The sequence below is a fragment of the Oreochromis aureus genome, linkage group 3, assembly GCF_013358895.1.
Source record: "Oreochromis aureus strain Israel breed Guangdong linkage group 3, ZZ_aureus, whole genome shotgun sequence".
In the NCBI taxonomy this organism is placed as follows: domain Eukaryota; kingdom Metazoa; phylum Chordata; class Actinopteri; order Cichliformes; family Cichlidae; genus Oreochromis; species Oreochromis aureus.
In genome coordinates, this window is record NC_052944.1 from 57,344,282 (window position 1) to 57,367,790 (window position 23,509).

General features: G+C 40.8%; 1 protein-coding gene across 2 annotated transcripts; it reads left to right on the plus strand.

Annotated features, from left to right (window-relative positions):
• Nucleotides 1-515: 515 nt before the first annotated feature.
• Nucleotides 516-20,125, plus strand: LOC120435646 (NXPE family member 3-like). 2 transcript variants are annotated; one of them, XM_039605427.1, is made up of 6 exons: nt 516-737; nt 12,406-12,864; nt 13,680-13,969; nt 14,369-14,439; nt 19,096-19,302; nt 19,394-20,125. In XM_039605427.1, the coding sequence occupies exons 1-6, from the start codon at nt 687-689 to the stop codon at nt 19,999-20,001; spliced, it is 1,686 nt and encodes a 561-aa protein (XP_039461361.1). In that variant the 5' UTR covers nt 516-686; the 3' UTR covers nt 20,002-20,125. The 2 variants fall into 2 exon arrangements, with proteins under 2 accessions (XP_039461361.1, XP_039461363.1); XM_039605429.1 differs by having other exon boundaries at nt 12,412-12,864.
• The last annotated feature ends 3,384 nt before the right edge of the window (nt 20,126-23,509 follow it).

A 23,509-nucleotide genomic window follows, 5' to 3' on the forward strand; every position in this document is an offset into this window, starting at 1 on the left:
AATAACGTTCATAGTCCCCACTGCTCACGGACCCTGAGTCCCCAGAGCCGGGTCCGTGACATAGACTATGACACAGTAAGCGAAGAAAAACAAATGTTTATATCTACTGTTGTAATAATTTGGCACAGTCATGGTAAAAAGACAGTAAACGGTCTGCCAAACAACACACACCACAAATCTCTGAATAAATCTCTGCTATTCCTTGAATTTTTCCTTGTTTAACCTTATAGGCATTACTGCACATCGTTGTTTGGTTCATCTCGAGGTTAAGTTACAGCCTAATCTGTCCACATTAAAAAAGCAACATCTTCCTGAAATTCTTACTTCTCGTCATGTAAGTTGGTAACTTAGTCATAACACCCTCCAAACACATATTTGTTTTGATTGCTAAAATCTGGGTTCTCTCCAGATGCCCTTCAACAACCCCTCCCCCCTCCTCTTCATCATCAGCTGGATCAATCATCTTGTGTACTTATGTGTCCACACAGACAAGCTGATGATTGATTGGGGACGACATCAGTGGGCAGAAGAGACCGCACGTTGCTCCCTAACAGAGAGAATAACTCTCTGTAGCTGCAGCTTATTTCGAGACATTTATGCCTTAAAAAATTGCCTGTTTAAACATTTCTGAGGGACCAAACCGAGAGGATTTTTACCGTTTCATCGTTATCGTTACATTTGCCAGGATGATATCTGCCGTTTCCTTGTTATTTCATCTCTTCATTCAGTTTGAAATGGTGAGTTAGCCTCTCTTTTATCAGTTTTGTTGATCTGTTGATCAGAGTTGCACTACATGGCTAATAAGGCCAGTATTCAGTACTGTGTTGTGTAATAACTGTAACTGGGATTTAGCAAATTTACAGAATCGATTAAAGTATAGCAATTGTGCTATACTTTTAGTTCTGTTGTAACATCACTTTTGTTAAAAGAATTTGGCCAAAACTGTTGAACAGTTTTGTAAAATCGCTTAGATCTCAATACATATTTCTAAAAATAACATTTGAGGTTGGGCTTTAGGGGAATTATAGCCGCCACTGTGGCAAATGTAATCAATCAACGTGACTGAGTTTGATAAACTCTTACCGCATGAATCAAACAGGCACCTCAAGCCTCCCGAGTACTATTAATCATATGCCCATATATGATTTATTTACCTTTACCAACAGTATCCTGATGTTCTAGACCCAAAAAGTGCTCAAATTTAAATCATGGAGTGATCAGGTAGCCTGGTTAGCGAGTTGTTGTTTTGACCTTCTGCCCACCTGAAGCAACATACTTCCACCAATGCAGCTGCGTGTGTTGCTTTAAAAAGCTGCAAAATATGTTTAAGCTTTATAACAGAGGTCACAGGCTAGTATTAACAATAGATGTAAATAAATAAATAAATAAAGTGATTTAATGTCAAATGTGACTAAAATTACATAACTAAATTGAATATCTTCTTTAATTTTATAATTATATTCATTACTACCAAACACACAGTTTAATGAACTTTACACCTAGCAGCTCTAAACATATGAAGTCTTACGTGGGATTAATGAAATTCAAATTATAAGTAGGCTACTGTAGCTTTAAAACTGCAATAAAATAAAATAAAATAAATAACAGAGAATTTAAAAATGAATAAACCATTTGTTGTATGAATTTTGACTACTATCCAGTTTCAGACTAAGCATTAAGCAAACAAATCTGTTCGCACACTGTTAAATTGATCCAGTTTCCATCCTGTTCTTGGTGACGTCTAGACAAAGCTTTCATCAAATTAAAAGGTTAAGTGGTAGACAGGCCATAGGGAGCTACTGGTGATGGACAGGAGAGCCAAAGGTTTGCCATCTTTACTGATTTCTACTCTCAGGTCCAGTAAGAGCTGACTGTTTTCAGTGAAACGACCTCAGAAATATGGATAAGACTTCAGGTTTGGAAAGGTTGTGTGTGTTTAAGGGGCCAAACCAAATGAACTTTTATTGGCAGTCATGCAGTAGTAGTTTAAACAAACAACATAAATGGGGTTATAGTCCACAAAAGAAGGGCATGGATTAGTTACTGTGGGTTGTAGTGCGGGAGAAAACATTGAGATTAGCATAAAAAGTCTTATCTTATTTGACTTGTTACTTTTTAAAAAATAATTGATTTCACATATTGGATAATACTACTAATAATGGATCATGCCACCACTGGAGCTACCGGTAACTCTTTCACCAATCAGACGTAGCCATGCAGTCACATGACCAGATATAAAATGGTGGGCCGAGCAGCCCAAGCCTTTCAGACTACAAAGACGGACAGACGAAACACATAAAAAAAAAAACAATGGCAGAAGCAACTGTCTCCGCTAAAACTGAAGAGGACAAATACCCTTGGCCGCATATGCAAAGCATGTTTCGCTTTAAGGGAGTACAAAAGGACAGCTATATAATGCAATGTCTTCTGTGTGAGCCAAAGCAAACTGACAAAAACTCAACATCTAACCTGAGGAAACATTTTGCGGTAAGTTTGCTCTAAATTTCTTTTTTAGCTGTGGTTAAGTGGATGTCAGTTTTACAGCGGCTGTGTCGAGCTTGATTCCTTGAGAGTCGGTGTACTGCAACTTTTTGATGTGTCCATAATCCAACACACGATTTAAATGGCTGAATTGCCACTTCAGCATGCAGTCAAGTACTATGGAGTCTTGCTAATGACCCAATAATTTTATTTGGCATGTCACGGTGAGGACATGTTTAATAGTTTCAGAACACTGGCCCTCGAGGACTGGAGCTTGACACCCGTGGGTTATAGAATCACAGTCTTAGGCCTTGCCCATATTAGAAATTAGATGATTTAAAAAAACAAAAGCGCATATCCAAAATCACCCCCTTTCTACTAGAAACTACATTAGTAATTAAGCCGTTTTAATATTTTTCTTTTCTCCACAAGTGACTTTTTGTCCTGACTCTTGCTTCAGAGAAGTACAGTTATAAGGTGTAGAAGTTTAAGAAAAGCTAAACTTTTTTTTTGAAGGAGAATCTATTGACTAGCACTGCTAAGCATTGCATACGTTCTTGTTTTGAACTTTATCTGGATTTTTTTTTTTTTTAGCAGAGACACATGTGATGTAGGCACGACTTTGTTTCTCTTCCCTTCCTGTCGTCTTCGGGTCAACACAACTTAAAGCACTAATAAATATTGTGGTTTACACCTGATGCCTAATGATATCCTCCACACTATGCACTTGAACATGCACTTGAAGTGATGATCACCTTTTTCATTGAATTTTGAGTGTTTTAATCAGCATTGTTACACCTGTGGTGTTTCTGGACAAAAGTGACTGCCATTTTTCTTTTGTGCTAGTTTAACCCTCCAGTCATGTTCATCACCCACCCCAAATAGTTGAACATGAAAGCTTGACAGGAGGGTTATGAACATGGGAACATTGTTTTTTGGGGGGTTTTAAACTGTATAGAAATTGCTTAGTCACATGTCATTTCATGGTCTGTTTTTTCTGCCAACAGAGGGTTCACTCCAAGAAAATGAGGATGTATACAGAATTAATGGACAGCCACAGAAAACAAAAGTCGATTTGCAAAACTTACAGTTTCTTTTACTGGCTCTAGGTGGAGCTGCCACAAGCAACGTTTGACAAGCTTCTGCTTACGTTTGATGTGAGGCCAACCAACCATTTTCTATAGTTGAGATACATGAAATACAAAGGTTTGGACACTGTTTTGCATGTTTCCCTACTGTAGGGGTCTCTGCAAGCATACAGGGCTCTGACAGGGTACAAGATGACAACTTTGGAATTCTACTAGAAACAGTCGATCATATTTGTTTGTCAAAGCTGAATCCAGGGCAAACTAGGCTAAATTAGCATTTTTAGCTAACAGCTACAATAAGCATAAAAGTTACTGTATGGCTATCAATTGTTAACATGACGCTTGTTCTTATACATGTAATACATTTATTACCAACCTGAGAGTTTATCCGCTGGTCATTCGACATGACGAATGACTTCTGAAGTCTTAATTCAGCTCAAGACGCTGTAGATTCCCGTCAGTAACACTTATCAGTCCGCTAGTAAAATGTAGTTCTATTAATCTGCGCCTGTACAGGAACCGGATGTAAGTCCCAAAAAACTGAATTGTAGAACTGAAACTGAATGGTGAGAAGTGAAACTGAAATTATTCGAGAGCTGAATTTTTAAAGGACAAAATGCAGTTTCAAAGCAAATCAATTCATTTTCAAAATATAAAATTCAATTTCAATTTAGTGATGATCATTTTGAAACCATAAATTTCAATTTCAAATTAGACTAATTCAAATTCAGTTTTCAAACGCATTTATTCAAGTTACAATTCAGATTAAATCCGAGCAATTCAAATTCAAATTTAACTTATTCAAATTCAGTTTCTGATGGCACAGATTTCTGCCCATACAAAACTAGATACACTGTACATGGGACAGTGACTATCAAAATAAAACAGAAAGCATGACATTCATAAAGACGCAGACTTAGACACTTAGTATTTTCTGAAATGTCAAACTGATGCAACTAGTTACGTGGTACTTTTATGATGAAGTAAAACAGTAAGAATGGTGAAAATGGTGAAAATATTTCATGAAACAGAGGGCCCCATGATCTTTATGGCTAGTCATTTTGTTTATTGTTTTGTTTCTCTTAAATCTCATGATGTCACGTTGGTTACAAATAGGGCTGGGCCATATTATACCGTTCACGGTAATACCGGTATAAAGTTTGGCAACGATAGGAAAATGAAATATCGCGATAGAATGTGGGCAAAATGCGCATGCGCAGTGCCTTTGTTTTCATACGCTCATACACACTGCGCAGAAAAAGTATGGCGGCAATGGAGGATGACACGGACGAAAGCGCACCTTTGAATGAAGCGGGTGAACCAGAATTGGTCAGTAAAAATGGTGCAACCTCGGTGGTGTGGAAGTGGTTTGGTTTTCGTCCATCAGATAGCCACCAAAGCACAATTTTTTGTAGAACGTGCTAGCAGGCCATCGTGGCGAAGGGAGGAAACGCTACAAACCTATTTTATCATTTGAAGCAGAAGCACTACTCGGAGTACAAAAAAGCCGTTAAAGCACGTGAAGAGTTGTCCGCTTCAACTAGCGAGGTGGTGAGACCAAAGAAGATGACTCAACAAACAATCGACGTAGCTTTAAATAGCTGCATGCCTTATGACAAAAGTAACAAACGCTGGGGGGAACTAACTAATGCAGTGACACATTGTTTAGCCAGGGATATGATGCCTATTCAGAGTGTGGAAAGAGAAGGCTTCAAAAAGATTCTTAAAACGTTCGATCCACGCTACAAGCTACCCACAAAGAAATACTTCTCTAAAGTCGCCTTGCCTGCTTTATATGAAGAGATCCGTACTGAGGTGTCAAATGCGTTATCTTTGGTGGAGTTTTTTGCGTCCACCACGGACATGTGGTCAAGCCGAACATCAGACCCCTACATGAGCCTCACAATACATTACGTGGACAAAGACTGGAAGCCAGGGGCGATTTTAGCCCATTTTTGGGGGTGCTTAGCACCCCCAAAAATGAATCAAAGCACCCCCAAAGACTTCTTAGTTTTTTTGACAATATTTGCTGTTTGTGTGGCACACTACTAAAAATATAAAAACCACACAGTACTTAATTGAGACGGAACATTTTAACAACAAAAGTATAGCTAAGCCCCCCCCCAAATGGTTTGTTCCAGCTCGCCTCTCCCCTACTCTGGCTCTAGCGTCATTTCTGCCAGAGCGATGGTGGCTGAGACGCAGCGGAGCTGACGTGTGAGTGGCTGGCTTAAAACAGGACATATTAGCTGCATTTAACCTTCAGTTACTCTTTATATAGTTAGGTAGGAGTCAGAGCATGTTTCTTTTTAGCTGAAAAACATTACACCCAGGTAACCTGGTTTGTTGAAAACGTGTTTTCTGACCATGTTTGCTACCCTACAATCCGTCCTGCTCTGTAGTAAAATCAGTGACATTTGACCGTCCTGTTGCTCCCATTGAAATTTATATAGCCTGTTTAAAATCTAAAACTTAAAATCGTCCGTAGCTTCTGTTTGAACTGGAATGAGAGAAGCTGGTTATTTTGTCACATGTGCTGATATTAAACCCAGGAGCAACATTCAGGTAAAAGTGTAAGAACAAATGATCCGCCAATAAAGGATAATGTTGAGAGTTTCAATATTTATATCTTTTATTAGATGTACATGTGGTTTGGTTATTTGCCTTTTGAGGGAGAGAGGAGGAAAGAGGGGAACGAAAGTATAAGGTCAGGAAGAACCAGGTAAGGAAACAGACAGGGAATAGTGACAGGCAAAACAGAAACCGTTAAACTGCTTGAGAGAGTTGACTACCAAAAAGTGATAGACAGATTTGCCAACCTCAAGGTGAGGCAACATAGGTTAAAATAAAAGAAAAAATCTGCAGATCCATAGTAGTATCTGCAGTACAGATCTTTTCATACATTGTATACATTGTACCATAGGCAAAGTTGCCTCCATTTTTATAATTTTTCTATCAATATTTTGTACATTTGTACATTTCAAGGACTCTATTTTTGGAGTTTATTTTTATGTATCTGTATTATATTATACATACACATTAAAAGTGAATCTCTGGCCAAAAAATGCTCTCAGTTTACTTCTTACTCACTATGAGCATCATTCATAATTCTCCCCCAGTAATTAAGGTTAGGATATGTATTTTTTTTATTCCAGTCCATTCTTCTTTTGCAGCATTTAAATAACCTTTATCAGATTTTATGGTTTTGTTACAGACTTTAAAAAAAGTGTTTTGCTTTTCTTTCACAGATGTGGGGATTAAATTGTGTTAAAATGTACAAAACAGTGATGTCATGTTTTGTGACGAGGACCCAGGCACAGAGAGACTTGATGAATTTAAGAATCTTATGATTTAATAAAGAAATCTGCAGACTTGCACAGAGATGGTAAAATTATGATGACTGATAACGGAGATGAAGACAACAGACGATGAGGACAGGGAGGAACAGGGGTTTAAATGCACCAAGGAGACAGTCAGAGGGAACTCGGGACAACTGGAGACATTTAAGGATGCAGGGACTGACAGAGACAGGGAAGAAGTCTCATCGTGATGAGTAAAGATTATCTTGCCTGGCTGGGCAGCTCTCTGGATGCTCAGCACCCCCAAAGCTCTGGTCCTAGAATCGCCCCTGCTGGAAGCTACAAAACAAGTGCCTTGAAACATGTTTTTTCCCCGAGGACCATACTGGGGAAAATATAGCCAGAGTCTTAAAAGAGTTCCTCAGCTCTTGGAATCTTCAGGAGGAAAAACAAGTGTGTGTGACGACAGACAACGGGGCCAACATTGTGAAAGCCGTCGCACTCAACAACTGGACCAGACTTTCATGCTTCGGACATCGCCTGCACATTGCAATAGGTAAGTTGTTTTTTTTTTTGCAATAGGTAAGTTAATTATAACGTCAGATTAAGAACTTATTGTATTAGTTTAAATGAATGTGGGTAGTTGTACTGCAAGATATCTATATATATATCTATATATATCTCTCTATATATATGTATCTATCTATCTATCTATCTATCTATCTATATATATATATATATATATATATATATATATATATATATATACACATATATAGATAGATAGATAGATAGATAGATAGATAGATAGATAGATATGTGTGTGTGTAAATAATTGTGTGTTATACATAAAACTTAAATGTCACACATTCCACACCGCATTAATATTGCTGTTGAGTAATGAACTGTGTTTCCTTTTAAATGTATGTCTTTTAGAAAGAAGTGTGAAGGACCCAAGGATCGAACGAACAGTTGGAGTGGGAAAGAAGATTGTTGCTGCTTTTGGCCACAGCTGGAAGCGCCAGCGAGCTCTGCAGGCTGCCCAAAAGGAACTGGGCCTACCAGAACACAAACTCATAACTGAATGTTGCACTCGTTGGAGTTCAAAGCAGAGAATGATCCAACGGCTGCTGAAACAAGAAAAAGCTATAAAACCACAAGGCACCTCATGTTGACATGGCAAGACATTGAAGTACTTGACTCGGTCAGCACTGCATTGAGTCCACTCCTAGAGTTTACAGATGCTTTCTCTGCTGAAGAGTATGTAACCATTTCATGTGTTAAGCCTGTTCTTCAGATGTTTAACAATGACATGTTAAAAGTAAAAGAAGGTGACACTGAGCTGACCAAAGACGTCAAAACAGCAATACTTGACTACATGAACAAAAGCTACAAAGACAGTGTCACAGAGGGGCTTGTTAACATGGCTTCTTTCCTTGATCCACGGTTTCATACATAATATTTCAGTGAGAGCGAAAGCGAAGCCATCAAAGTTCAAGTCATGAGTGAACTAGAGCATCTTGTCCCACACCAGGGTAGCACAGCCACAGGTTTTTCAGAAACATCTCATACACCTACTGGTGACCAAACAAGTCAGGGAGCTGTTAAAAAGCAAAAGAAGAGTCTCGGGAGTTTTTTGAAGGGACCAGTTAGTGGCAAGATAGAGGTAACTGCAGAGAGGTTATCATCTGAACTGAGCAGTTATGTGAATAGTCCACCAGCAGACAGTGAGTGTGATCCTCTTTCGTGGTGGAAAGTTCACACAGTAAACTTTCCCCACATCAGCAGATTAGCTAGGAAATACCTCTGCATTTCAGCAACTAGCTCTGCATCTGAAAGGTTGTTCAGCACAGGTGGAAATATTGTAACTTGTCAAAGGTCCTCCCTTAAGCCCGCATCTGTGAACATGTTAGTGTTTCTGACAAAGAATCTTAAAACTTGAAATGTAGAAAAACCTCCAGGAGCAGTAGCATAATTTATTTATGTTTTTGTTTGTTTTGTTTTTACTCAAGAGTTTGTGCAATATTATTATTTGACTTATTGATTTTACACACTGCACTTTTGTTGCAAAGCACCTCTTAAGTTTTGTGGATATACATGATTATGGATAACCATGTATATAACAGGATAACCACTGTTGAATTTTGTGTGGCTGTAATGCACGTTAAAATAAACAGCTGCTTGTTTAAACAAAAACAAATTGATGGGGTTGTTTTCCACTAAAAAAGTTGTAGAGTTGTATTTTGTTTTGCGTCAATTATATCGTCAGTTATATCGTTATCGCAAATTTTCAAATCAGTATCGTGATAAATATTTTTTTGCCATATCGCCCTGCCCTAGTTACAAATATCTCTTTTTCTTCCACCCCCAACTGCTCTTCCACCTTTTTAAATCGGTTCACGCTGAGGAAACCATCCATCCATCCATCTTCATCCGCTTTATCCGAGGCCAGGTCGCGGGGGCAGCAGCCTAAGCAGAGAAGCCCAGACCTCCCTCTCCCCAGCCACCTCCTCCAGCTTATCCGGGGAACACCCAAGGCGTTCCCAGGCCAGCCGAGAGATATAATCTCTCCAGCGTGTCCTGGGTCTGCCCTGGGGCCTCCTCCCGGTGGGACATGCCCGGAACACCTCACCCAGGAGGCGCCCAGGAGGCATCCTTGTCAGATGCCCGAACCACCTCAACTGGCTCCTTTCGATGTGGAGGAGCAGCAGCTCTACTCTGAGCCCCTCCCGGATGGCGAACTTCTCACCCTATCTCTAAGGGAGGCCAGCCACCCTTCGGAGGAAGCTCATTTCTGCCGCTTGTATCCGCGATCTCGTTCTTTTTCGGTCACTACCCACAGCTCGTGGCCATAGGTGAGGGTAGGGACGTGGATCGACCGGTAAATTGAGAGCTTCGCTTTTTACACTCAGCTCCCTCTTCACCACGACGGACCGGTGCAGCGTCCGCATCACTGCAGCCGCAGCACCAATCCGTCTGTCGATCTCCGGCTCCTTTCTCCCATCACTCGCGAACAAGACCCGAGATACTTGAACTCCTCCACTTGGGGCAGGAACTCATCCCCGACCCGGAGTGGGCACTCCACCCTTTTCCGGCTGAGAACCATGGCCTCAGATTTGGAGGTGCTGATCCTCATTCCGCTGCTTCACACTCGGCTGCGAACCATTCCAGTGTGAGCTGGAGGCCTTCACCTGATGAAGCCAACAGAACCACATCATCCGCAAAAAGCAGAGATGAGATTCTGAGGCCACCGGCGCGAAAGCCCTCCGCCACTTGGCTGCGCCTAGAAATCCTGTCCATAAAATTATGAACAGAACCGGTGACAAAGGGCAGCCTGGCGGAGCCCATCACCCACCGGGAACGAGTCCGACTTATTGCCGGCAATGCGAACCAAACTCTTGCAACGGTTGTATAGGGATCGAATGGCCCGTAGCAATGGGCCAGACACCCCATACTCCCACAACACCTCCCACAGGACACCCCGAGGGACACGGTCGAATGCCTTCTCCAAGTCCACAAAACACATGTAGACTGGTTGGGCAAACTCCCATGCACCCTCAAGTATCCTTGAGAGGATAAAGAGCTGGTCCAGTGTTCCGCGACCAGGACGAAAACCGCATTGTTCCTCCTGTATCCGAGGTTCGACTAGCGGACGAACTCTCCTTTCCAGCACCCTGGCATAGACTTTCCCAGGGAGGCTGAGGAGTGTGATCCCCCTGTAGTTGGAACACACCCTCCGGTCTCCCCTCTTAAAAATGGGGACCACCATCCCGGTCTGCCAATCCAGGGGTACTGCCCCTGATCTCCACGCAACATTGTAGAGGCGTGTCAACCAGGACAGCCCTACAACGTCCAGAGCCTTCAGGAACTCGGGCAGACCTCATCAACACCAGGGCTCTGCCACCAAGGAGTTGTTTAACTGCCTCAGTGACCTCGCCCCCGGAAATTGGCGGGTCATTCCCCTCATCCCCAGACTCTGCTTCCTCCTTGGAAGACGTGTCAGTGGGATTAAGGAGGTCCTCGAAGTATTCCTTCCACCGCCTGACAATTTTCTCAGTCGACGTCAGCAGCGCTCCGCCAGCACTATACACAGTGCAGGTAGAGCACCGCTTTCCCCTCCTGAGACGCCTGACGGTTTGCCAGAATCTCTTCGAGGCAGTCCGAAAGTCTTTTTCCATGGCCTCTCCGAACTCCTCCCACACCCGAGTTTTTGCTTCAGCCACTGCCCGAGCCGCATTCCGCTGCTGAGGAAACCATTTTCAGGAAAACCACTCTCTTTTTCCCTCTCCCTCTCCCCCCTTTTTAAATGTACTTTTTTGACCTATCATACCACGTTTCTTTAACATACAATAATAGTTTTCACCCAGACCACCTGGGGGGACGCCTACAGACTCACTAACTATCCAGCCCCCATTTACACATCCTGGTGCGTCATAAGATGGCCACACTGACTTGAGCTCATACACATCACACGTACATGCATGCATGTATGTATATCTATATGCGTATATTGGCATATGCATATACACACATAAAAAAATCTGTGTGGAATAAAGTAGAAAAAACATAATATTGTCACGGCGAGTGGAGTGAGCCGTGTGGAGATGATAAAGGAGGATCCAATCACAGGCACTTGTAAAGGTGTGAAGGTGGTTTATTGAACACAAAACACAAATAGAAAAATGGCAAACGGGATGGCAGACTATCTAAACCGAGAACAACTAAACCACTAAACACGAACCAGAACACGAACATGAAGGAGGATGGTCAGAGGTAAATGATGATGGACAGCAGGGCAAAAACACGAATGGTAGATACACAGATGGACCAGCAACTACAATGCCAGAAGACACGACTTAAATACACTCAGAGATGGCTGGAAGTAATTAACGAGAAGAGACAAGGGAGGTAAAACTGAATACACTCACATGAGACGCAGACCTTCACAATAAAACAGGAAACAAGAGATCACTACACAAGGACGCCGACTAGACACAGAACTAAACCCACACAAAACATGAGAACACAAAACCTGCGAACAAAACCCTAAACCAGAACCACAGTAATATAATTTATCATAAATAATCAAAACACCAGTGAAACCCCAAAACACTCCAAAATGCAAAAATAAACCAAAACATAAGGAACTCAAAATGCTGGGTCGAAACTGACCCGGAACGGTGACAATTATGCTATCCTTAATACACAACTAATACCTATATATATACTATTGTCAGAACATGTGATCAATATATAAGCGTAACAGAAATTTCCATCACAATATATTAAAAGTAGTAATTTAATGATTCAATGACTATTGAATAAAGAGCAAGATTAGATTAGATAAAACTTTATTAATCCCTCGGGTGGTTCCTCTGGAAAATTCAGCTGACATGCATTATACATTGCAAGTAAGATAGTGCAAGCAGGAAATGGCATGTAGAGACGAATCATTCATTATGTTGTGTTTAAAACTAAACACAGACTTCTTTTGTTTGAAGCATTTATATAACTGCCATGCTATCTCCCTTTTCCAGTTTCAGAAGAAAATAAACACCACCTACATCATCCCCTACCCAAGAGCTGCCATTGTAACTCAACCTGTTGACATACATCACAACTTCTGCAAGTTAAAACCACTGTCCCCTGAGGAGACTCTTGAAGAGCAACTTCTGCTAGAGTCCATTGCTTGGCCTGAAACCCCATCTTTACCATCACCTCTTTTTATTAACAGCAGCAGTGATCCAGCCCACAGCACCTTCACCATTCTCCCCAGGAAGAGAGAGGGACAGTGGCAAATAGGGGATAAACTGGAGGCCCTGATCAAAATACATGACTTGATGGGCCGTCCAAAGAAGTATGGGGGAGACGTCTTACTTGCCCGGCTGCACAACCCCACCCTTGGTGCTGGTGTTGCAGGACAAGTGGTTGATCATCTCAATGGTTCCTACTCTGCTGTATTCTCTTTACTCTGGGAAGGAAGCGCAGAGGTTGAGGTGATGATAAAACTTTTAATTTGTATTGTTACTGGAGTTGTTGCTGGAGTCACTAAGAGTTTATCTATGTCTTTGTAGTTTCTAGGAGATTTAAGATAGGAATGCTTAATTTATCCCATATTTGTGAAGTTTATTGTTGCATCAACTGAAATGATAATGAAATAAAAAGAAAAAATAATAATTAAAAAATAAGACTAGCAATAATAAAATAGAAATAAAAAAAAACTAAAAATAAAATAAAATGTGTGTATCTTAGTGGTCAAGGGCCAATTTTTATGTTGATAGCTAGAGAATAAAAGAAGTGTATGAGCAAAGATAAGTGATTAAGAAAATAGCACACCACTCTGTGATGACTAATATTTCTGTAATAATGGGGGGGCAGATGACGAGCAGTGGAGGTGGAGACTCTCAGGCTCAAAAGATATGGGAGGCTTGAACTCATGTGGAATGGGAAACAGGCTCAGGCTCACCTTCAGGGTCAAGGTGCACAGGACCTACAGGTGTGTGCAAGTGGCTCAGGTTGTGCGTGGCTTCATGGACGTGCAGTCTCCCCAGGATGTGGGAAGCCTCAGAGTACAGAAAGCTAATGGTCACAGGAATAAGAGGTGACACGTCAGGAGACGAGGCGCTTCCTGGTGCCAGATCAAAGGTTCAGACCTATCCTGGCCTGCAGGGACTATTTATATCAACAACTTCACATTTGCTGTAGCACAATGAAGCTCTGGCTTGCTTAATAATATTTAACAGTACCATGTGTCAGATCCATATTATATGCACTTCCTAAATTTTGAAACTTTGATTATTTGTTCTACCAGGTGACACTGGTTCATCCCAGTGAGGCAGTCACAGAGCTGCGCAGGGTGAACATAGAAGAACCCGACAGGATCTACTTCAAGAGTCAGTTCCGCTCGAGCTTGCTCACTAGAACAACCACCTGCAACGTATGTCTACGTCCAACCCAACCTGTGTGCAACTACACAGATTTACGTACAGGTGAGCCATGGTTCTGCTATAAGCCAGCAAATATGAGTTGTGACACCAGGATCAGCACCTACAATGGAGGACATAAAACAAGCCTGACAACCATGGAGAAGCTTTTTCAGAGGTGAGAATTACCTGTAGTGTTAAATTTCAGGAGTTACTAAAATAAAAAATTAATGCAAGGGAAACTAAGTGCTACTTTGCAAATGCTTTCAAAACACATGAAATAAATCCCCTCACTTTTTAATATTTGCTAGAGAGGGAACTATATAGCTTGCTACCTGGAAAAATGTTCCATATCTTCTCTATCTTTTCTGAAGCTTAATGATTGGTAGTTTATAACTCGAGCTATTTTTGCTGCCTACTGAGCATAAAACTTTCATTGTTAGTAGTTGTGTGCCATTGTTACCTAAATATGACAATTTGAATTTGATTGACTGTATTTAATATGTCTCTAGCTTAAAAATCATTTTAATACTTTCCAATTTTTGTGAAAAGATTTTATTGTGTGTACTTTCCTCAGCGGCGTAAACATGAAAGTCTCCATTCCAGCTTCAGGACCTGCCAATGTCACTGTTTTTCCAAAACAGAAAGGTAAAAATACAAATCTTACCACTGACATCTATATCTTAATCTTCATCTCTGTATTTTCCCTGCCCTCTCTGTGGGGATGGTGTTCGCTCTGTGTCGTAGTGCGATGACACACAGTTTGTGCTCCAATGGTCAAACTTTAAATACTTATCTGTATGGGTTAGTTTATGGTACACATCAACTTTTAAATGTCCCTCATCACTCGTGGAAGCCTCACAGTCCAAGAAGGCTAACCTGACACCTTTTTCCCTGGTGAACATGATGTATTGGTCCATCGAGTAAATGTGATCAGTGAATCGTGGTAAGTCCTGAGAGTTGATTCTCACCTACATACCTGAACGAGGCAGCATGGTGGTGGGTGGATTAGCAAGAAGGTAAAAAGGTCCTGAGTTCGATTCCAACACATGGCTGTGGCCTTTCTGTCTGGACTTTGCATGTTCTCCCCGTGTTTGCATTGGTTCTTTCCAGGTACTGCGGCTTCCTCCCACAGTCCAAAGACATGCAGTATGTAGGGTTCAGTTAATTGGTCATTCTAAATTGCCCATAATAATGAATGTGTGTGTGAATCTGTGTGTAAATGGTTGTTCGTCTTCAATGTGTTAGCCCTGTGACAGACTGGCGACATGTCGAGGGCAATGTTCCCTCTAAGCTGCCCAATTGCGCACTGCTGGCACGGTCTCTGCGCACAGAAAATCAGCATTGCACACAAAAAAATCTAACCTAAATTAAAATGAACACTTTAACAATTCTGTTTTGCAGTGTTAGTCAGTAAGTGACTGGCTGCTCCCGTATAACATTAGAACGATGCCACCTTATCCTATAGTCCAGCCAATGATGCGATTCACATTCGTATATACGCAGCTAATCAACGTGGTTGACAGGCTATGACAGCATCCTTATGTGCCAACACCGGTGTTTTAGCTAGCAAAGCGGCGTGCCTGATGTGGAGTGAAGCCACATTAATGACAATGTGTACAAAAATTGGAGATGTGAGCAGGACAGACGGAACAATTGATGGAAAAAGTGTGGACTTTATACCAGTTTTTAAATTGTGTTGATAGGCCACGTAAAACCAGAGTTATGATAAAAATATCTGCAATGTTTGGTTTTCTTCCTGAATACTGTCGTTGTTTATATTTACTGCGGGAAGAAACGGTAAAAACTGCGTTTTATAAGGAAAACACTCGAAAGCACTCTCCGCTTGTGAGCAAAACCAAAACCAAAGAAAACCCCACCCTATTGGTCGAAAAAAGTACCATGTCGACCAATCAAAAAATGATATGACAACGCAGCATCTAGTTGTTAAGAGACGGGGGGAAGTTTTAGGAGTGACGGCGGTGTTCTGAGATGTGAGAGATTTGCGACGTTTAGCGCAAATCTTGTGTAGTTAGTGTGTAGTTAGTGTGTAGTGCAGTCAATAGTTTTGTTGTGTGTGTCAGAACAATGAGGCGACTGCTGAATGTTACAGGTGTTACAGGAGCGATACATCTCCTGTTGTTAGGCCTGCAGGTATCAGGCTGTTGTTCTCCTTTATCTCATAGTGGACAGAAATTATTTTTTGGAGTGACACAAATAATTTGTGTGGCATCAGATTTGATGCAGAACAGCTGATTGTTCTGTAAATAGTTTGAAATGTTTATTTAAAAACGCCTTGGCTGCATTAAAAAATAAATAGCTGCAAAAAACTTTGTTGTTTGCCAAACTGAGTTACTTTTTTGAAGAAGTAACTATATAATTAATTGCCAAACATTGGTCATTATATACTGTATTTGGCAGACAGAGAGTTACAGGACTCTCTCCCAGACCACAGACTCATAATACAAGTCAGAGCTTTATGAAAAAGAAAAAAAAAGAAAGAAAGAAAGTTGTGTTTTCAAAATTGGAGTTCAAGTTATTTTTATTTCCAATAGTGTTAACATACTACACAGGTCATGAACAGGATTTTTTAAATTTTCATTGTAAGTGGGCTAAAGCAGTTAATTAAAAGTAGTCTAACATAAATGTAAATGCTGTAATTTGATTATTTTAATAAACCATGTAACTTGGATGGATTAGATGCTGGTGTGACCACAGTGCACACGTCTGGTGTCGCTCACAGTGGTCCAAGGGACTGCTCAGGGAGTTTGTGTGTTCGCTCAGACACGTGAAAAATTAGAGGGAACATTGGTCGAGGGTATACCCTGCCTTTCGACCTAACTGCAGGAGAGAACAGATGGATACCTGAACCAATGATTTGATGGTGTTCCAGTGTAGGACAGCAGAGCTCTCTTTCTCACTCACCATTAACAAATTGACTGCAATGGGTGAAACTGGGGAAGCCATCGTGCACCCATAATTCTCCTTGTAGTATTGACCGTCGTATGTGAAATAGGTGGAATTCAGACACAGTTCTAAAAGCAAACACACTTGGTCAGTGCTGAGAGTGGTCCTCTCACTAAGGTGGGGTCATCCTGTAATCTCTTACGAAATACATCCACTGCTTCAGGGACTGGAACACAAATGAAGCGAGATGTAAAACTCTACGAGACCATGGTTTTATCTGCCTCCATAATGTCATCGCTCACCTTCCTAAGAAAATCCAAAGTGTTCTGGATGTGGTGTTCAGAGCTGCCTATGAACGGGTTGAGGATCGAAGCCAGAAACCTGAAGATGTTATAGGTGACTGAGGTGATCATACAGATCTGTTTATGTATCTTTGGTAAACCATACAGACTTGGTGTAGATTCCCTGTTTATAGCCTGTGGTATGATGTCCGGCCAACAGCATTGTCTTGTTCTAAATATCATCTATCACCCCCTTCCTGTAACCACTTCTTGGGTCTCTCTTCAGGGGCTCACAAGTATTTTGGTCACTGAGCAGTGACAAAGTTTTATCACTATAGTCTCTCTGGTTTAGCAAAACTGCGCACTTACCCTTTTTTGCCAGAAGGACGATAAGTTGTTGTCATTACCAAGCAATGCGATTGCTTTCTCTCTTCCATGTTGATGTTGGATGCTGGGGGGATTGCATTGCTGAGACAGGTTGAAACTTTCGTACGTATTTGCTCTGCTTCTTTTTAGTATATTGATGTTAAAATTTGTTCATCTCACCCGTTAATTGAGCAGCTGGTGCTGTGCCTTCTGGAGGACTTTTGTTGTTTGGAGGCCCTTTACTGAAGAGCACATTTGCAGATTTCAGGGAGTAATCCTGTTTTTTCTGCATCTGAAGCTGAATCTCAAATCAATTAATTCCATGTGAGCAGTCTCGTGTTGACACCCTACGCTTAGCCTTTGATTAAGTAATAAAATTGATGTTCACATGGTGCACCCTGACACAGAACTGACATTTACACATTCTCTACTGATTAGAGATAGACTGTATTGAGTGAGTCGAGACACTCACACAGAATACCAACACACCCACTTGTTAGTGCCAAAACCTGCCGGGAAATGATTTTCCAGGCAGCCCATATAACCCTATGGGAAGGCATATGGGATATGATAAAAGTCAAAAATGGCCAGATTTTTTGGCAAGGCATCAGAGTGGATGTGCACCGGTGGTGGGCATTCTGCCCGAAGTGTTAGCTGGTTAACCAACCTGGTATTACAAAAGCACCTTTGCATCCATTACCATTAATGGAGGTCCCATGTGAGCACATTGGCATGATCTGGCCATTTCACCAGAGGTCATGAGAATATCACTTTGTATTAGTTCTGGCGATTAAAAAATGTAATATCTCTAAGCAGTGCGACTGTGCACCATTTCTGGAAAGAGTTTGGTGGAGGCACCGTTTTAAGTCGTCTCCGGATTCAGCATCTCATTCATGTCTTGCATAGTAAAAGAGCAGTACAAATTACTGGACATTGATTCAGTTCAGTCTACCATCCTCACGCTGACAGGCCAGTGTGTTGACTGCCCCAAGGTGAATGAAGTGTCACAGTTTGTTCCTTAACCCATGCCATGGGTCAATGAGCTCCTGGACCAGTTAGGCACTGCTTGATCTTTAAGGACAATGCATTTGACCAAGGGCTTCTAGGAGATTCCCTTGTTTCCTGAGTCTAAGGAAAAAACATCCTTCTCCACCCTGTATAGTTTGTACCAATTTGTCCCACTTCGATTCAGCTTGTTTGGAGCCCTAGCTACATTCCAGCACCTCATCGACCAGGTGCTGTGTCTGCACACTGCATATGCTGCCTACTTGGATGATGTCATCATCCACAGTGACACCTGGGTGCAGCATGTGCTGCAGGTCCTTTAGTCTCTGAGGCAGGCAGGGCTCACAGCCAACTCGAAGAAGTGTGCGGTTATACAGAGGAGGTACAGTATCTGGTGTATGATTTTAGTTGTAGCTTTTAAACTACTGCAGTACTGTGGTAATTTTATTGGGTGCTGGCTGTACATGCACTCATGCGTTAATCTCAAGGGTAGTGCATTTGTATTGATCGGTTGGAGAATCAAAAAGAGTCCTAAACATATTTAATACAATTCCATTGTGTAAGATCAGAAAATGACAGTGACCAGATGTTTTATGAAATCAAAATGAGAAAGAAAAAAAAAAAAGCAGTACATTTGCCAGATTTTAAGTTTTATTGCTACAGACAGGTTAAGAATAGACTTTGTTTGTTTCTTTTTCATATTAAGTAAAAAACACACGTAATTGTCTGTTTTACTGCTTACCAGGTCAGTCAGAGGTGAACAGCAGCAGTGTGGAGTCTGAACCCTCTGGCTATTACTACCAGGGTGTGTGGCGAGCACTAGGTGGCACCACCGTTCATCAGTTCAACACTTCCTCAGCCATCACTCAGTGTCTGAAAGGAAAGCAGGTCTATATGTATGGAGACTCCACAATGGGGCAGTGGTTTGAGTACCTTAATGCAGCACTGCCAGGTAGCTGCTCTGCAAACCTGGCAAACAACAATATTTTATTTACACTATTTTATTTATGTAGTTTAACTTATTCTCTTTGGAATTCTTTTAGATCTAAAGGAGTTTAACCTTCATAGCCACAGATCAACCGGACCTTTAATGGCCCTGGACTATGCAAATAACATCTTTGTGAGGTATCGCACCCACGGTCCTCCTCTACGTACTGTCAGAGTCTCATCCATGGAGCTGCATTATATTGCCAATGAGCTGGACAATGTGGTTGGAGGCAGTAACAATGTAGTAGTTTTTGGCATCTGGGCACACTTTGACACTTTCCCTATTGGGTTCTACATCCGTCGACTGATGTCCATCCGCAGTGCAGTGGTACGGCTACTGTCCAGGGCTCCAGGCACAGTGGTTGTCATTCGGACTGGAAACCCCAAACCTTATACAACAATTCTTGGTGCATTTGTCCACAGCGAATGGTACACTTTTCAGCGGGTAAAGGCACTCAAGGCTATATTCAAAGGATTGAATGTCCATCTGGTGGATGCCTGGGAGATGGTTCTGGCCCACCACCTGCCACACAGAATGCACCCAGAACCTCCAGTTATCAAGAACATGATTAATGTTCTGTTGTCATACATATGTCCTTCAAAGGGCGGATTCACTAGTTGGGCCGACTTCCTCATTTTTGGTTTGACAGCGTTTAGTGGGTAAAGGTGAATGCAAGGACATGAATTGAGCTGCGGTTTGGGGAAGGCCTCGAAGTGGTTTGGCGATGATTCCTGGGTCTGGCAGATGCACTGAATAAGTGTGAAAAATTCAATTCAGTTCAATTCAATTTTATTTATATAGCGCCAAATCACAACAAAAGTCGCCTCAAGGCGCTTTATATTGTACAGTACAATATAAAGAAGTTAAAGAATTGAGAACAAGGAGGGAGGGTGAGGCACGTAAAAACAGAATGAACAGCTTGCAGAACTGGGGGATCAGATGACAACCGGAAGGAGCGTGTTTGGAGGCGTGGTCCCACTCCTGAAATTCTGATACATAATCTCCAATAGATTTGTTTCAGTACTCCATTTATAAACATTTTCCATCGTGCGGGTCAACCAATTAGATCACTCGGATTTGGTGCTTCACTGAAGGTTCAACCCATTATTTTCCTTTTAATAGGCCTAGTTGTCAGTGTGGAGAGAGGCCGGTAAGGAAGCAGACCAAAGTTATCCTCCAAATCTGTGTCAAGATGGCTTACGTCCATCCAGCTGGTTATTATGGTTGACTGCAAGCCCTGAATTTGTTTCTTGATTTTGCAAAATTTTGTAATTCTGTGTCTCAGAATGCCTCACACACTTTCCACATTGCAGTCTGTTTGGAAACCAAAGTGTTATTTTTCCTATTCACTGAACTTAGCTGGAGTGAACTGGTGATTACTAAAGAAAATTATTTTTTTCTAAATAAACTGAAGTATCTCAGACATGATTTGTTGAGACTTGACTTGAGTGTGAAGTAGTTTTTCCTTTCTTCTTGCATTGTGCTTGCGAATTTGTGTCTGAAAGGTGTTTGGAAAATGTCACGTGACTATGTGGTGTATGAAATATTTGGAGAGGTTGTCCTGAGTTGACTATCTTTTTTAAATCATTTTCATAATATACAGTTAGATACTGATTATTGTTACATTAGCTTGCCAAATATGTTCAGAAGTGAAGTTAAATAAATAAAACTACATTGAAAAAAAAAATTATCTTTGGTTTTGTGAGGTACCACACAGGAGCACCATTTTTGGAGTTATACTGACAATAAATGTACCTACTACCTGCTCAAGGGAATACTTTGCGCAGCATGCCATTTGTTTAGTCCACTGTAAAGTACATGTTAAATTATAATAAAATAATACAAAATAAGCATTTAATTAAAACAGAATTAAATACCATATGTTCTCTTTGACTTTTTTTTCCAAATGCCACCACCACCCTCACCCTTGTTCTTGATCCTACCAGTGACTCCCATTCATAAAAATCTCTAGCACTGGCTACTGGAGATACTAGCGGTACAGATGCCAAGAGAATACATGTCCTCTCACTGCTGACTGTAATAATTCAATACTTTATATATAATTAATGACATATAATAAATAAACAAAATGTCCTAGTTGAAAGCACTCGACACTGAAAGCATTTTTTGACTTTTTCTTTGTTCATGTTAGTCCAAGTAAGTAAATCCTTCTTTGGGACCTCAGGATAGATCATATTAGTTTAAATAGTAGGACTGTAAAATTTTAGATTTTAAGAAAAAAAAATAACTAGATCAGAAAAATAAGCATCTATGAAGTAGAGATGGCACGATACCACTTTTTTATGTCCGATACCGATACCGATATCATAAATTTGGATATCTGCCGATACCGATATGAATCCGATATTGTTTTTTAATCAATAAAACTGTTTTTTTTTTTAATATCTTGCTGCATTTTGTATAAGTTCATACTCAAGTTTAAATAAACAACAACACTAAAGCTATTCTGTTATACCTGTGTGTAAAAAATACACTGCACCCAAAATATTTCATAGTTCAGCAACACTGATCAATCTAATAAACCTTACCTAACTTAAAACCTAACTTAAACCTGCTCCATCCTCCCTATTCTGGTATTTTAAAGAGTACTTAGCAGAAATATTAAGCAAAAAAAAAAAAAAAAATAGGGAACCACCCCCCACCCTCCACCTCATGATGCTTAATCGATGTAATCAACTTTAATTTGATGCAGGGTGAAAAAAAATGCACAGAAACAAATTATTTTTCAAGAATAATTAAATAGATTCAACATCTTTCTTCTACAGAATTGCAGAATTCACAGATGGTACCTTCCCAAAGGAAAAAGTACTATAGCTTACTAGGGTATATTAGACTTAACAGTTACTATATACAGTAATGGACTTCTATACATTTTACATCAGATTAAAACTTTGGGTGTAAGATTCAGATAATTATTTATTAAAAGCTACATATTTTAAATGAGAATAAGAAAGAAAAGTATGTCTTTGTGCCCCCTTTTCCCTGTTAATGCCCTATCGGCCCCCCTGGCTGCACTTTGCTAGATCCGCCCCTGCACAGTTACCAGCCGTCAGCTACGTAGAAAAGGATCCTGGTGTAGAAAGTAATATTAAATAAATTCTAACAACAGCTTATCAAGCTTAAACGTGCTGCTGTTGTTCAGCCGCTGGTTTCCTCTTTCTGGTGCAAAGTGGGCCAAAAACAAAGAAGAGAGACGGACTCGCGACAGAAAAGCCGATCAGCTGATCATTGATCAGTTTCAGGATTGAAGTAGCGGCAGGAAGGTGAGGGAGAGAGAGAGAGAGGCAGTCGCTCCATATATCGGTTGTTAAGCTTAACATGGGAACGCTTTACAAACATTCAGAGATGAATTTACACACTTGCTTTACTTCTCTCTGGGATAACTTCCTCGGAGATGAAATGCTGGTTTGGTAGCGAGGCTACAAATACACACAGCCGCTCTATCACGTGAGGCATACTGCTGCAACGTGCTACGGTTATGAGCCGAGTTACGCCGTGTTGCAAGTTTTGTGAGATGCTTTTTTTTGATATTTAATGGATCGGAGTACATTTTTTATTTTTCGCCGATATCCGATCCAGTAATTTAGGTCAGTATCGGACTGATACCGATAGTAATATCGGATCGGTCCATCTCTACTATGAAGTGAAACAGTTGGTGTGACAAACCTGGAAGCAGTTTTATATCAAACGAACAACCTAAAATATTATGTATTTGATGGATGTACATGCGGAATATTATTTTAAATTCGTTAAAATTTTATGTGTTCTGAAAACAAGACAAAGGGATTATAATTAACAACCCAGTTTTGAGAAACACTCTTAGCTTATGTATCTTTTATTCATAAGGAGAAACAGGAAACTGGATGACTGCAGAGCCTAGGGCAGCAAACATGCTAGGACCGCCCCTGCTTGCTGCACTCTGCACATTCCTGATTTTGGTCCAGTACAGTTTTTAATGCCTTAATTAAGGAAATTTATTTTTTCCACCTGAAATTTAAACTTTAGTCACCATCTTTGCAATTAAATAACTTAATATTTCTGTTCAGGATATTTATAAAATCTACATATTTTATAGTAATAATTTATAATTATATGATAATATCTACCAGAGGCCTGGGAGCTTGAGGGTCCTGCGCAGTCGCTTAGCTGT

Excerpts from the sequence above, each read along its gene's own strand:
- LOC120435646 (XM_039605427.1), top strand. The coding sequence starts at position 687 with ATGATATCTGCCGTTTCCTTGTTATTTCATCTCTTCATTCAGTTTGAA. Across the intron at positions 12,865-13,679 it reads AAGGAAGCGCAGAGGTTGAG|GTGACACTGGTTCATCCCAG; the intron begins GTGATGATAAAA and ends TTGTTCTACCAG. Across the intron at positions 13,970-14,368 it reads ATGGAGAAGCTTTTTCAGAG|CGGCGTAAACATGAAAGTCT; the intron begins GTGAGAATTACC and ends TACTTTCCTCAG.